The following is a 16,567-nucleotide window of genomic DNA, read 5'->3' as shown; positions in this document are numbered from 1 at the left end:
ACAAGGGATTCTTTAAAGAAAAAGTTGAACTCGGCTCTGAAATCAAAATTGTTGTCAGTGTGTTCTGGCAACCTCTAAAGATAAAATGCCCCCTCACTACCAATCCCTGCATTCTCCAGTCACATCCCATTTCATCTGCTGCAGTGGAGAAGGGAGTTTCTCTGGAGGTCAAGGTTAGGTCACAGATACTGTTTGCAAAAGCACTGGAGTATCTGATGAGAAATTGCATCATGTCCCTGAGCCAGGAGCATGAGATCTCACACCAATCAACAGCATACAAAATTCGGTACCTTAGGGCAAGAGTACACCACAAGTTGTTGGGTTTGACACATGTATCCCTCACCTGATGTTTTAAATAGATATAACCTCAGCATTTCAGTGGTGTCCACCGAAATCCAGTTAAAAACTCAAAAGTGTTGCAATATACCAGGCATGTACTGAACACTAATGCCATATCTGCTGCTTTGTTACAACGAGCAGATATGTTACACCATAACTTCTCACAATGAAAAGTAAAAAAATAGTCTGTATACAGGATCAGAGGAGCCAACCCATATTTAAACTGTAATAGAAACTAAATTCTTAAACAACAACAGTGTTTCTAATATTCCTAAATAGTATTAGAAAGCAGTTGTGATACTCGGATCCATTTCTTCCTTATTAAAAAACAAGTCTTTAAAACTCATGTCTGTATTGGATATTTATATAAACAGTTTACAGTTTAATGGCCTTTTTTGCCAGATGATTGCTAGCCTTGTTCAGGGGTGTACCATTTAAAAACAGTGGTGACAAGAATATGCAAGTCCTCTCTTTCTATTTGGTATTACTTTTAATGTGAAACTAACATAATTGTTTGGCACAGCTTGTGGTATTTGCTTACAGTAGATTTCAGCAGGCTATATTTCATTTTGTCACAAGTTCTCTCTTGAGTCCAGGCTCAAAGTATGTTTCTTTTAACTGTACTGATACCATAAAAAGTAACACTGGGTGTTATTTAAATATTGTTTATGAAGATTTTAAGTTATTTCCCAGCAGTGATATAATTTTAATACGGATCTGAGGGCAGATCCTACAGACTTGCTATGAACAGAGTGGCAGTCCTCCTTGCATCAAAGTCCTGCATTTGTGCGTTGATGTGGGTTAAATCTGCCTTCCATGAAAATTCAACACTAATGTTTTGAGTGGGTTCAGTGGGTGCTCTTGACTACTTAAACTCAATTCAAACCCACAGTAAATAGTAATGACAGCCTCATAATGACTTATAAAATATCTACATTAAAATGAAAATTACAAGAAAAAATAAGAGGCATATGGAATAATAAAGGGAATCTATCATTTAATACTTAAATACATTCTATACACTTTTCAAAGGAAAAAAACTTTTGAAAGTCTGAATCCGCATTGGTTACCCCCAAATAATTTAAAAGGCCCACTGATCACTTGACATCTGGATTAAGAGAACAAAGTACAAGGAAAATGGGAAAACTAATGTGTAGAATAGGTAATTTTTAATAACCTATGGTTTTACTAATGAGGATTATGAATATTCTGAAATTCCTGTCACCAGTGAGTGTGAAATACCTGTGTTCATTTAAGTTCCTCTTAGTATCTAGAGCAATTCCTCAGTAGGTGATTTTCAAAGCTTAGGCTTTACTTTTGGTATGATACAGGGCCTACATAACCTTTCAGCTGTGCTGGTAAGTATGAGTATACAGGGACTGTGGGATTGAATCATATTTCAGAAATATTTGAGCCCAACCCCTTAGTCTTTCCTGAACTAAAGCTTGCCCAACACTGTTTTGAGCTGCAGCAGGGAATGCTGAAATCCATTGGTGCCAGGTGGCACTCCCAGGGGGAACGGGATATGAAATCAGCTCTGACAGGATTCCTTCCTGCCCCCACACTTCCACAGATGCCCCTGCACTCGAATTCTGGGAGGCATTTGTTGCAATTAGCAATTAAACTGAGCCGAGGGACTGGGTGTCAGACATGTGCAGCTGGGGATTACTGGCTGGGCGCCTCCAGCCAGCTTGGAACAACACAGCGGGAGCCAACACGTATCTCAGCAGGAGCTTTGCCATCGTGCCTGGCTACAGCCAAAGGGCCTCGTCCAAAGAGAAGGGCACTGCCTGCAAAACACAGCTGAGTCTCAATAAATAGGTAAAGGGGGCTGATGCAGTCTTGCACTCTTACCCGTAATTCATGGTTCAAACTGCATTCACTTCTTTCAGCGTAATAACCAGACTATAAATCAACAGTATATTTGACATGGTCAACAATTCATTATTAGTAGGAAATATTTTCCTGTTTATTTTGTCTTCTTTTAGAGAAAAATGAAATAAAATTATAAACTTAGGGTATAAATAAAATTATCAAATCAGATGCAAAATTAAGATTAAAATTCTCATTTCTTCTTGACATTTATAAGCATTAAAATTCTTCAGCAGCCCTACAAACATATATCTTTTCTTAAAAGTGAAGCACTCTTATTTATGTCCTTCTTATATTCAGTGTCCTCAGAAACCTCACAAGTCTTTGAATCGAAGCAGTCTCACTGTTATTTATTGACAACTGTGGAAAATGTGATATTGCCATTGTCTAAAGTAGATGCCTATATTAAAAAAAAAAAAAAAAAAGCATGGCATTTGCCTTTTAATGGCCCCAGATGGCACACTTACTGAAAGGGAATGAGAGGGTGGTAACAGCGTCACTTACTTACATGTTATGTGGGCGGATGTTATCAAGCAGAAATTACCTGTCAGGAACCATACATGTGAACTACAAACACATCGCTCCAAAACCCTTACACCAGTGATTTTGAATCCATTTAATAATCATTCCATTTGACCGTTTGAAGAACTTGTAGCCCACGTGGCATCCCGATAATCTTTCTGATGTTGAAGTCATTAAGCTTAACCATTTACTCCTATTCATATTACCATTTTTTGTTCATATGAAGTAGCATTTCAGGGCCCTGTTCAAGATCACATTGAAATACATACTAAAAAAATAGATCAAAAGGCCTTGTCCCTGCTTACAATTCAACCTCCAAACCTTCTCAGAGGGTGCCTACATGGACAACACTACTGGGTAAGTATCTATCCAAGAATATCAGTAAAGACAGAAAGGAACAAGGGCAGGAGGATGAGAGTAACTGTGTTATGCTCCCTGGCTTATACACACCAATACTATGAAGTTGACAGAAGCAAGACGAGGTTCTAAGAATAAGATCAAAATATAAATACTATAACATCAGTTGAATAAATAGAAAACATGTTTCTGGTTTCTCTTCTGAGCTCTTCAAGTTTTCATGAACTAGTTTACAGATGAATACACATATTTAAGTTCTTACTTGTTCAGTACTGAACCTCAATACTCAAAAATTTATACATATCCCAAATCTTGTTATTAAAGCAACCCCAGAAGGACTAACAGAGTGTTTAATAAGAAAATTAGGATACAAGGCTTTGCAAGATTCTTAGTTTTTAAAGTCTACTTGGTGGTGGTGGGAGGGGGTAAATATTGTTCATATTTTGCCATTTAAAAGGACCGAGGTAAAAAGCCTCTGCTTTGACCATTCTTCATTGCTGTTACCTGTGAAATATGGTTAAATTCAATTCAGTTATCCTGAGCTCAAATTACAATGCTCTGCTAATACAGTTTCTGCTCTTCCCTGAAGCTGGACAGCTACTGACATTGGCAATTATGTACTGTTTATGCTGGTTTTCTTATTTCAGTTGCAGTTTAAATGGATTCGTGCTTCATATAAGGAGCATGGGAAATCATATTATTATTTGACCAGCAGTGTCTCAGATCACATCTGCACCCTTGATATCCTTCCCCCATGGCTTTTTGTTTGCCTCCCAGGGACTTAGAACTGATTGTCACCTCCTGTATCACATCTCACTCGGCTACAACACGTGCAGCGCTTTCTGGCTCGTACAGTGGAGCCTGTGGGGACATTCTAGATGCCATCTCCTTCTACATCATCATGGTATCTCATTTGGCCTTTTGCTCCTGTGTGAGTGTTCCCATAAGCTGATGAAATTTGTACTTGTTCCAATCATTACATTTTGCCAGAAGCATGTGGTAATTGGCAACGCATTACTTTGATTCAAGGGGGAGAGCTCTTAAGAACCATGTTAGACACCAGGTCAGTGAGAGTTCACATTTTTAAACATATTAAATATCTTCAACTAATTTTGAGCTCACCTTAAGAGCTCTGCACGAGTGTGCTTCAATTCCTGGGAAACTTTCTGAATATACACATTTTACTGCACCCTTTGCCTTTCCCACAATGAAGAGCATTCAAAACCAGACTCTACCTGCATGCTAAGAACAGAATAAAAGTAGATGAGAAAAAATGTTTTATTCATCAGATCATAAAAATCCAGTTAGGTCTGCAAGTTAAATGAGCAGACACTTCTTAGACACCTGTTTTGAGGTCAAAAAACTCCTTTCACAAATGACACTTGTTTCCAGATAGAACTAAAAATATCAACTATGCCTCTTGAAGTAGCACTTCAGATTCCCAATCAAATACTTTTTCTGTCCACTCTGCAATTCAAGTGCTATATATTATATAATCATACATAAGGTACTGAGGAAAATAAAGAAAGATACTAAAATTCTTTCCTTGATAACCCTGGGAGGTGCAGCATTCAGAAATTATTGAACTGCTGAATACCACCACTACTTACTTTCTCACTTATTCTGACTTAATATAAAAAAAGTCTCTCAGATCCACCATGTCTATATCCTCCAGCTTAAATAATGCTTGGCTGATACCACTGAGAGAAGATAAAAGTGAACACTTGCACCAAAGCAGAAAAGCTTTCAAAACAAGGTAAGAGCCACTGTGTGTGTGTCTATCTCTGACCAATCTGTTTCCCTTGAGTATTCAGGTTTCAGCAATATCGTACCAAAACCTAAACCAATTAAGGTTGAAGATTACACCAGGACTCATCTACCAGAAATAGCTGCACACCATCCTCTTTTTCAGGACCTCACCACAGCCACATCCCAAGCTCTACTGCAAATCTGTATAGAATTCACATTACATAAAAAAGCCATATGTTGCAGAAGGATACCATTATTGAGCTTAGATGGTTGGATTTTAGGAATCATAACAAGGCCACTCCTAATCTTTTACACTGGACCATTATCAAAATACATGTCCTGCTATGTACAACCATCTTATGAATTAGAAAAATTGGACCTATAGAGCAATACCAGATTTTGTTCTGTTACAGCTCAGGCACAGCTGAAGTCTAAAACACAGAATATTTCTGTGCCACGTAGACCGCACATCTCAAACTAACAGACTTTGATGGGAGTGCCTGGTACAGTAAGTAATGGTAATTGTTTCTAGCTAGATTTTTTAAATGTGTTTACATTATTTTAAAAGCAGATCAAACCTACACTTTAACCCAAATTTCACATACTACCCAAACTGTTTGGATGCAGAGCTGAGTCATGAGTTTTGGCAGAGCTCTGGGACCCCTGGGGAGAGAAACTTAAAGCAGTTGCTGGCCACAGATCCTCCCTTGCACCTCCATCCCCAGTGTGGGCACAGGCACATATGCCTGCTTGCCATGACTCTGCCTCTCTATATCTCATAATTTCACACAGTAACTTCAGATGCCTGAAGTTAGACAAGTCAGCCCAAGTCCTTTCTACATATATAGGCTGCTTCACAAACATCTGAAGGTGTGTCGTGCTTCAGGTTGCTTTCTGGCTTGCATTTCACTGAGTAATACTGACAAGGATCTGTCTAGTACAAACAGATCAGACAACTCTTATCAGAAGTCCGATTAGATAAATGTCTTGCAGAAAATAGTATTTCCCTTGAACTCTTTCCCACTAGCACTGAACATACTGTTCCAGCAGACATCTTACGCTGTGTACACAGGCAAGATCTCGCCCCTATTTCAGCTAAATATTCCACTTCTTCTGCATTAGTTCTCTTAACCACAGTCTAAGTCTAAGAACTCATACTGAGACATTGGCTACTAAGGACACAAAGTATTTTTCTCAAATTTGCTTTCCAAAACAGTTTCCCCTCCTGTTGGCAGAGCTTTATTATTTGTCCCAGATGTTTTTTCCTTTGAATTTGGCTGTTAGTTTCAAAATGTTACTATCACTCCAATGAGTCTTTCTTACAAGATTTGCTTGTAAGATGTCCTGATACCTATTACTTATATTTTTGACTGATGATTTGTGTTGTCAGAGTCACAAATTAATTGTTCTATTATTTTGCCCAAGACCAACATGAAGCAATCCTTCCCTTTTCCTGCTTTCTCTATATTATAATGATATTCATAGTCTTCTCATCTTTCTCTCATTTTCCAGTATTTCTGAAAGATGATAAGAGAATTTTTCCAGACAATTCTCTGCAGACCTCTAATGTAAACTATTGCTATGAAAATGGTTAGCTCCAGCTGGTCGTCTTTTTAGCATCTGTGCAACGTTTGAGTGAGATCTGCTGATATTATTTCTATCTGAATAGAAAAACAGGATCAACACATTTGATAAGCAAACTTGTCTCAGCTGGCAAAGTAAAGATGCTCTCTTAAGTCATGAACAGAAGCATTATCAGCTATGTGCCTGCATTAATGAAATCATATAGTATTGGGATTAGAGGGCCCAGCTCTGCCCTCTGCCTCATTCATCACTGACCTCAGAGGGTGATGTAATTCAAAACCAAAACGTGGCCTATGGCCAGTAAAGGTATTGCCTCCACTTTGTCAACCTGCGAAAGCCCAGTGCCAAAACATAAAAAAAGACCCTCAGACCCTTGAAATTGAATCTAGACAGATTTAGGCACCAAAATTCTCAACTTCAAAATAACTTTGTGAGAAAGCCATCTAACCCTAATGAACATAAGATCACAAAATGTGTCTTCGGTTTCCATCCCAAATATCCACAAGCACTTTCAGTATTATAAAAATTTGAAACAGTCCTGGTCTGAGCAATGAGCCAGCCTGGTTTTGGACCAGCATTCTTTGGGTGATAATCTGAGTGTGGAAGCATTCACTTCTCCACAAAGTAAAATTTTCCAAGTGTGTACAACTACCAAATGATGACAGCATAAAAATAGCAAAGGAGTGTGAGGTGACTGTTGAGTTAGAATTCACATAAGGCAGGAATCCTTGTTCAGCCTTTTAATTATTATACACAAAAAAAAAAAAGACATTCCACTCCTTTTGCCACCTGGGATGACTACTGTCTCTGGCTCCCTACAAGTCCTGCTCGCTTCCATTCTGAAGGACTGGTCAAAAGAAAAGTGAGGAGTTGAAACCGTCTTGCTGGAAGGTTTCTTTTCACAGAAAAGAAGGAAAATTCCTGGAAACAGAAAGAAACATTCAAGGTGGTAGCACAGAGAAAGTTGCAATTGAGACTCGGTCTCCACTGGCAGCATGAATAAACCACTTGTGTGGAATGGTGCAAATGTACTCTTGTACACACTGCTGAGCTCTAGGTGATTCTCTCCTGAGTATGTTATGGATTTTGCTTGTTCTTCTGAAGTGCCCAGTTCTGAACTGAGGTATTTGGGCACTTAATTAGGACATTGAGACTTTTACTGTACTGCTCTCCTGCTGTTTTTCTGACAGCTCATGAGCAAAACTACTATACTGCAAGACAGCAAACTGGAAAACAGCAATTGCATGCATATGTCTGAAAACGATGTGCCATCAGATGGAACAAATGAACTTTAGAAAAACAAATTTCACAGAAAGCTTTGCAAAAATATCAGGTGAAGCTTTTCTCTCAGCAGTTTAGATGTGGAAGTGTCAATGCAATGAGTTCCTTGTGACTGTGCTAGTGGACATAGCTAACTGCTGGCCAGCAAAGCTCTGCTGAACTAGAATCCCATTCCCCCTCCCACTGAAAAGATTCAGAGGCAGCAGCAAAACATACTCTGTGATCCTTTATCTTTCACCCCATCTGCTCTCCCTTGCAACTTTTTTCTGGAAGAGCACTCTACCAGAGTAAAGAACTTGGTAGCAAAGCCTGGAATGAAAACTGTTTCATGTACCTTGCTCCCCATTCAGGAAAGCATGAGGTCTAACCCCAGGGCCTGGCACAATGCCCAGCTTCCCCTGGCAGCTCCTGGAGTCCAAGAGCTTCTGCTGAATCTGCAGCCCTCTGCAGCTTCCTGGAGAGCTGCTATTTTTCAGGAGGGAGTACAGCAAGGAAAGGCTAAGAAGACACTGTGTTCTGTAGGTTTTCTGAGGCCCTTATGAATGTACAACATTTTTTTCTTCCCAGTAAACACAGATTTTTTCAGTTACACACTGGTTATAAAATTAGTTTTATAGGTAATGCAGAGATTCTGCTGGTTTGTAAAAGGCATGAGAGGAATAAGAGTGATATTATATGTTCATATCAAATATGTGTTCCTCTCAGTATTGATGATTAACTAGTGCAAAGTAAAAATATTTTAATAAGTGACTTAAAAGTGAATTAATTCCCCAATTACTGAAAAGTGACTTAATTCCTCAATATTTATAAGATATACATGACTGTAAGGGAAAAGAAATGTTTGCTTGCAAGTTAATGATTGTTTTATGATTTATGATAAGGCTCTAAATCTATGCCAAGAGGAGAGAAGATCAAAGGGAATCACATCCCATTATGAATCCTGAGGCAGCCTGAAGACTCTACTTCTCATATCTTGTTTCTTAGCAAGGCAAAAATTTGAGCTTGAAACGGAAAAAGATAAAACAGGCTCCGACAATTGAATCATCAGCAGCAGCTCTGGAGCTGAGTTACTATGGCAATGGCAGTGCTGCTGCACAGCTTCTTCTTACTCTTACTACTGGTACAACAGCTTTGCAAATGTACACGGGAAATTTCCACCCCACATGTGCCATGGGTGGCTTGCAGGAGAAGCCCATGGTCTCAGGTGCCCTGATCTCTATTGAATGGAAGAGCAAATCTGTGTGATTAAAATATATGATTTGCAATTTTCCATGGAAACAGTCTTGGAGCAGTAGGGAAAGGTCTAGAATTCTTCCTGCTTTTTTGTGGCAGGAAGGTAGATGCCAGTGCTTAGAAGATATTTTATAGGCACAGAATTTTTATTACAGGAATTGTAAGCATTTTGTTTAGCTGTAACTATCTCACTTCCCTGAATAATAGATGTCTTGTCACTGCCAGGGAAGGATGGTATCATCTTTTCGGCAGAGCATAGCTTGGAGCTCTACATAAGTAATGGATCTAATTCTGATGCCAGGTTAATAAATTAGTAATTATGCCTCTTTGGATATACAACAATCAGTGCGTCAGTACTCACCAGCGTCCTCTTTCCTCTTCGAGGTCTAGATGAATGCATCACCTTTCCTGTTAACCGATGCTATGCTCTCTGCACTACACATGAAAGGCACATTTGCTCTTAATTATTTTTGAGACAGTATTTAATATTTACGGTCTAACAGCAAACAGAAGTTCCCAACAGGAATTGGGGCCCTTTATAGGTGTCATGGGAAAATTAACTATATCTCAGCTGAGACCAGGACAGTAGGAAGCATAAATACAAAGGGAATCTTTGCCCAAAAATATGATTGCTGAAAGTACTACTTCTGCAAGCTCATTAAGTCCTATAAGCAGACATCTATGTGGAACCTCAAATGAGTTTCATATTGAGAATTTCATCATCATTTTTGTGGAAAAGCCGCCCTTTTCACCCATCGTGCACATATATTTATAGCCCAGATTGCAGTCCTGCTAATGCTTGTTTTTAAGAAGACCCTCTCTGGGGAGCAGATGAACAAGGTTACCACATGTGCATTAATCAATAGGAGGGTCAACAACAATTACCACAATGAATGGTAAGAGATAAAATGCTATAAATAAATATACTATGCAATGTATCATCTGAGAATCTAGTACATTTTTATGTCTGAGAATCAAGTAAGTTTTTATCTCTCTACATGTTCCATAAATAGCTGTTACTGAAAAATAATAGGAAGTAATTCTTTACTGTGAGGCTGGTGAGACACTGGAACAGGGAGATTGTGGATGCCCCGGCCGTGACGGTGTTCAAGACCGGCTTGGATGAGGACTTGAGCAACCTGGTCTAGTGGGAAGTGTCCCTGCCCACGGCAGGGGAGGTTAGGACTAGATACTCCTTAAGGCCCCTCCCAAACCCTTAACACTCTATGATTCTATGACTAAGAAGCAGAGAAATCTGACGATGCATTTTGCTAGGTGTGTAGCTATACATCCATCGTATTTGTACTGGCACCGTCTGCCCTCTGCCCGTTTCTCTATGTCGAGGTTCCTTTCCGCCCTTCGCGGCCAGGGCCCGACAAGCCCTGTCAGACGGCGGGGCTGCCCCGGCAGCGGGGCTGCTCCAGCAGCGGGGCCGCTCCGGCAGCGGGGCCGAGGGACGCGGCCGGGCCCGCACCTGCCCGGCGCCCCGGGGCGGGCGCGGCCGCGGGCGCTGCGGCGGCACCACGTGTCGGGGCGGGGAGCGGCGGCGGGGCCGGGCCGGCAACGCCACCCCCAGCGCCGCAGCGGCAGCGGCAGCGCAGAGCCGCTCAGCGCATCCCTCTCGCCCATGCCAGGTGCCTGTTCCCGGCTGCGCCGTGACTGAGGAGCGATGGGGCCTCTGCGGGAGAGCGGCAAGGTGAGGAGCCGGGGATGGACGGCGCGGCGGGGAGCGAGGAGAAGCAGGGGCAGGCAAATCGCGTCCTGCCCCCGCCCTGGGGGGGCGGAGGGGCCGGGATTTGCCTGCCCCTGCCTCGATGATGGAAGGAGGAGGGCACATCCGAGAGGTTCCTGACGGGGTGTCCCTTCCCGAGCAGGAGCAGAGGACGCAGCTGGAAAAGGAGGTGTCCCGCAGCCGCATCCCCCGCCTGGTCCTTCGGCCGCAGCAGAAGGGATCTCCCGCTTCCGAATCTCCCTTTTCGGAAGAGGAAAGCCGGGAATTCAACCCGCCCAGTTCCTCCGCGGGCTCCGGCAGGACTGTCAGCAGCAACAGCTTCTGCTCAGGTACCGCAGAGAGACCCCCCCCCCAGCCTCGGTGTCCCTGGGGAACGCCGTGTGCTCCACACGGCCACCCCCGAGGCTTCGCTGTCATCCTAGCCGCAGCATCTGTGTGTCGGGCTCCCATCGAGCCCGCATGAGCAATCCGTTTTGCCGGTGAAGAAGGGCAACCATTGATTTTTCCAGGGAAATCTAGTATCTGTTCTTTTAATATGTGTCCGTAAGCGACACCAGATGTTTCCATTTCGAGTTCTGCTATCCACTGCTAAAAAAGTTGGCGGTTTTATTGCGGCAGAAGCGTTGCTTTAAAGAGAAAGATTTGCCTTAACAACTGCAGCATGGTATTGAGGCATTTTGAAAAGCCCTTTAATCGAAAGTCGGTAAATCAGAGGAGTTGATATTAACGGTGTCAGACCGCAGATCCTTTTGGTTTTGTGACAATGGTCTCCATGAATTGGAACAGAATACGTAGGTGAAGTTTTCACTGTCATATTGAAATAAGTTTTGTTTATTTCAGAATTTAGGCTTCTCCTGATGAATGTGTCGCCAGACATGAGTTGGGCATGATGGCTTCTCTACAGAGAGGGCAATGGATGAGTGATTGATCAGATGTAAATTACTACTCTCCAACTGTAGATCAAAAAATGTCATTCGCTCTTCAAAATGTTACATGAGGGACAACTTGAAAACCGATTTTTTTAATGTTAAATATTTGCCCTGTGTAGAGTTTAGCACAATTTAAATGCCTCAATTAGCAGTGAAAGACTCAGATGCCTACTAGTGGTAATTTTTTAGTTCAGTGAAACTCTTCACTGTAAATTACATTAATGCACATGCATAACGAAATTGAGGGTCACATAATGAACACCATTGGACTCTATATGCCTGTGGTAATTTAACAGGTATTTTTGGTGTGGAGAAATTTGTTTTCAATAGTCAGGTTTTTGGAAAGCGTAACATTCTTGGTGGTGGAATTGGAACTGCTACGTTAATGGTTGGCCTCAATGACCTTAGATGTCTTTACAACCTAAATGTTTCTATGATTCTGTGATTCTCTCATCTAAAAATCTGAATTATAACAAGTTTTTTTGCCATAGTTAATATCAGAGCAACTTCCTAAGCTTCCTTTTTTTAGTTCATAAAGTATTTTGAATTACCAGAGGTGTTCCTGGGAATAGACAGAAATGCTTGTATTTTTCTTGGTCTTCACTACAGTGGATCAGATTATTATTATTACTTTTTTAGCTCCTTTCTAAAAAACAGTGTATTGAACACAGTGTACAAGTTTTCCTAGATGAGAAACACAATATCCATGTTTGAGTCTAGCTTTGCCAGATTTTGCAATTCAGGCTCAGTGGAATGATCTATTTGGTTATTGTTTAATGAACAATGCAGAGCGTTAAACAAACATCACAGGATTGTAAGAATGCTGGAGTCTTTTTCCCATGCCTTTTAAATCCCTCCACCTTACCTGCTTGAGTTTGCCTGTTCCAGAGAAATATAATCTTTTGGATTACTAATGTATTACTAGAAATACATTATTTTCATGATCTCTCCCAAATGGCTGCTTTTCATCCTGATTTTTTTCCTTCTGTGTTGACAAGCCTTTCATCTTGATCACTGACATTTTTTACATCTTTTGGTTTTTGTTTTGTTCTTCAGATCCACTCAACGCGTAGCTGCCACTGTCGTATACCCTTGCTGTCCCACTGCACTGCATAGGCTGTCTAGAGTCCCAGAAGCACGTTGTATTTATTCTGGGTGTGTCTGATCTCATGGCTTGACAGTTTTAAGGCACCTTTCACAGACATACTCCAGCATGCAGTTCTGGTCTCTTAACCTGCATCTTACTGCTTATCTCTTTTATTTATTTTTATTCATCTTTTATTATTTCATGAATGCTGCATTGATTTAGTTTGATTTTTCTTCCCCCCATGTGAGAGTTTTGTGTCTCTAAAGCTGCCTGCAGCACCCATACAGGTACACACTACATGGTTTGCTGCTCTGAGACTTCAGACCTTACATAGCCTTGGATCAGCTAAAGCACTGTCCTGCATCCCAGAACCTGGTTCAGTTGTTGCTAGGTTTGATGGATTTTTCACTGTGATGCAGGTACGACAACAGTCACTGATTTGATTTCCTCATTCTCTGACATCTCTTCTCTGTCTTCCACTTATGATCCTTCTTTATCATAGTTTGTCTAATTTAGAGTGAGATTCCCCAGGGGCAGCAGGTGGCTGCTAGTTCCTGTTTCTGAGGAGAGGATGGCAGTATGGAGCGGTGAGTGGAGTGGCCACAGCCCCCAACCTGCCTCTCCTGGTGCTGCTTAATTGAGAAGCAGCATGTGCAAAAAAGGTATTTAAAATTAGCAAGTAGTACATTTGGAAGATGAGAGCAGATGGGTCAATAATGGAGCAGTATGAAAAAGTTCGTGAGCATTTGGATAAATTTCTTTTTTGTAATTTCTTTTGAGCCTTAAGCCCGAACATGTTTTTGATAAGCAGCAGATATTATGAATTCATCCCTGGAATAATTCCTTTCCTCTTTACCCTTCTCTTGTCAATTTGTTCTTTACCTTTATTCCATTATTATAGACACCAAGTAGTTATGATCTGTAAATTCTTTTTACCCCAATAGATTTTTTTTTCCCTTCATCCATTAAATATGTATTTTTTGCTTGATTCCCTAGAGCTTTTGATGTTGTCCATTTTTCCTGTGTGCTTACACTGATCTCAGTGCATAAGTGAAGGCTTGGAGTTCCTACTCTCTAAATGAGGGTAGATCTTGTAGGTATTACTGGTTTTGGGAACCATGGCAGTGCTGCAAGCATGGTGGTAACAGCAAAAAATATCTCTTGGCAACAGAAAAGAGACTGTTTTTGTGATGCTTAGTTTCTTTTGAAGAAATTGTTAGTTCTGGCTGTGATACGTTTTAAATTTGCATGATCAGCTCCCTCTTTGTCTTGTTTGAGTGAATCAAAGCCTCACTTGATCATGTTGGTCAATTATTTGCAGTTGACTTTATGTCAGTTTTGCTTCGTAAGTCCATACAAAACACAGCGAGAGTGTTAGTCATATCTGTGATATTCCTGACAAAATATGTTTTTAATATTCTTTGTTTCTGCCAAGTGAACATGGATGCTGTCTGGATGCTGTGTAGGCAAGCTGAGCCTTTGTATCTGCATTCACCATGCACAACCCTTCCTTAAAACCTTAGAGCATCTGGGGTCCTGGGTGTCATCTGATATGGGAGCACTTCTCTCCTCTGGCTTGGATGTTAGCCACAGAACTCATACAATGGCAAATGATGAAAAAAACTCTCCAGCAGCTTTTTCTGGCTCAATTAGTACTGAGCACCTGTGTCGTGCATGTTTTTTCTCCTAAGTTGCACCATTGGCTTCAAGTGGCTGCGTGCACTTACCTTGTCAGTTGGGCAGAGAACGCGATCCACAGCATCTCAGACAAGCACGGGATGGGTCCGTGGCAGAGCAGCTGCTGGGCCCTTGGTCATTCCAGTTACAGTGTTTGCCTTGTAAGAAATATTATACTTTGGGCGGGGCACAATCCTTGGTTTTGGTGTACATGTCCTTGGTTTGAAGTCAGCCTGTGCTAAGCTCCATAAGTGCATTTAGCTTTTCTTTTAAACTGGTTCAGTCGTTGCTAGGTTTGATGGATTTTTCACTGTGATGCAGGTATGACAACAGTCACTGACTTGATTTCCTCATTCTCTGACATTTTTTCTTTTAAAAAGGAATTTAGTCTGGGATATACTTTCTTTTCTACTTTTGATTTCTGAATAGCTCAGCTTTTAAATTTCTCTGTATGAAGATGACTTTTTACGTGGTACCTTTACAACAATGCCCAAGCTCTCTTTCAGCCTTTTCTAGAATGCCAGCTGCAGGAATTTTGGCAGGGAACGCAGGTAAGCTTTGGTACCCAAGATGCAGCTTTGCAGGAAGCACTTGTATATTTAATAATTGGTTCAGCAAAAGAATTTTTGAGGCAGAGGACTTGGTTTATAGCAAACAGTTCCTCTTTCTAGGGCTTAACTGTAAATCACCTTTTTAATTAGACCGAATAGTCCTGTGAGCTATTGAAAACCAGTAGCATCTCTGTTCATGAATGATTGTGACTCACTGCAATGCAGTCTTCAAAAATAGGAGTCGAAGCTTTGTTTTTGCTTTTTCTTTAAAATTTCAAGATCTGGTTGAATGCTTATTCAAGTTCAATCCTTATTTCATAACTTGTTCTTTTCTGGGGTAAAGATTTTAATTAAATCTCATCGTTTGCATGTGTGGCACAATAAATGTGCTCATGTGCAGTGGCTGCACTGTAAGCCTGGGGTGTGGGTGCTGCAGCAGGAATCTCAGTGTTGCCATTCCTTGCTCACTTGCTCCTGTGCACACTCCCCTTGAACTCAGAGGTTATTTGCCAGTTGGCCCAGCTATTGGTGGATGCTGGGACTGAGTTCACAGTGTGTGTCAAAAAAAGCATGTAGGCTTTAGGCAGGCTTATTAGGTCCATGTGAATGCACAACCCATTTTGCTTGCCACAGACAAGAAGAAGAGGTTGTACAACTGTTACTGAACTGTACCTTCTTGCACTCCAGTAAATAATTTCTCTGTTAGGGCATTGAAGCAGGTTGCCTTATAAATCAGCTAGCCTTGGAGGCTACACTAAATAAGTACATGTAGTGGAATATATATTCCTGAATAGAAATAGATACAGAAAGCTAAATTTTTCATATTTTAAGAAGTCAACAGATTGAGGCCAGACAGTTAGTTTAAATTACTGAAAGTAATTGCTCCTATTATTTGTTTGCATATATGTGTATATTACTATGGCAACAGTGAGTTCTCTCATTCTTGTTTCTTGTTATAAGAAATTTTTTTTTTTAAATAGTTCCTTACTGGGTTTTGTGTTTGATTTTTAGTTTGAGTTACTGATTCAAAGAAACATGCTTAAAAGTTCTCAAGTATGTGATACTAAAAATTAGATTCTTTTTCCTGCAGTCCTTTATGCTATGCTTTTCCACAATCATTTTGCCTTTTTTTCAGACTTCTGGAGGTCTTTTCTAGCACTTTTGTTTGCAGCACTTTGTAAGGCAGTTCAGTGATGACTGTGATATTAATTTACAAAAACATTGAAACAAAATCTGCTTTCAAAAATACACATATGGCCTTTTTGCATGAGGGTGACACTGGTGACATGCTTCCCTTTCTCACTGCTGCTTCCCTAGAGAATTTCCTGCTGGGCAGCTTGCATGCAATAATTTATTATTTCTTCATATTGTGAGCCACCAGTTCAGTTTCTGTGGCACAGAGAGCTGTTCCAACCATGGAAATGAGAAAAGTGCCTAGGTACTAAAGAGCAAAGTCTGCTCATTCCCCAGTTTTTGGCCTTTCCCTGCTTCCCTTTCAACTTCAGTATTTATTCCCCCTGACTAAGTAACAATCCTTTTGTTCCTTTTGCCACACAACAACATCTGGGAGCCAAAATATTTGACCTTTTGGATGTTTTTTATCACCTTTTTATGTATCTATCAGTACTGTGTGTTGGGGTCCCTCCCCTGCCGT

At 40.9% G+C, this 16,567-nt stretch overlaps 1 protein-coding gene across 2 annotated transcripts in view; it reads left to right on the top strand.

Moving 5' to 3' along the window:
- The first annotated feature begins 10,493 nt into the window (after positions 1 to 10,493).
- SYBU (syntabulin) overlaps positions 10,494 to 16,567 on the top strand; it is a 40,918-nt gene continuing 34,844 nt past the window's right edge. For both annotated transcript variants that reach the window (XM_032131659.1, XM_032131650.1), the window contains exons 1-2: positions 10,494 to 10,633; positions 10,812 to 10,998. In XM_032131659.1, the coding sequence (XP_031987550.1) occupies positions 10,607 to 10,633; positions 10,812 to 10,998 (214 nt within the window). In that variant the 5' untranslated portion in view covers positions 10,494 to 10,606. The remainder of the gene's footprint in view (positions 10,634 to 10,811; positions 10,999 to 16,567) is intronic.

Source organism: Corvus moneduloides, chromosome 1 (assembly GCF_009650955.1).
Source record: "Corvus moneduloides isolate bCorMon1 chromosome 1, bCorMon1.pri, whole genome shotgun sequence".
Classification (NCBI taxonomy): domain Eukaryota; kingdom Metazoa; phylum Chordata; class Aves; order Passeriformes; family Corvidae; genus Corvus; species Corvus moneduloides.
This window is presented reverse-complemented; position numbering and strand designations above follow the sequence as displayed.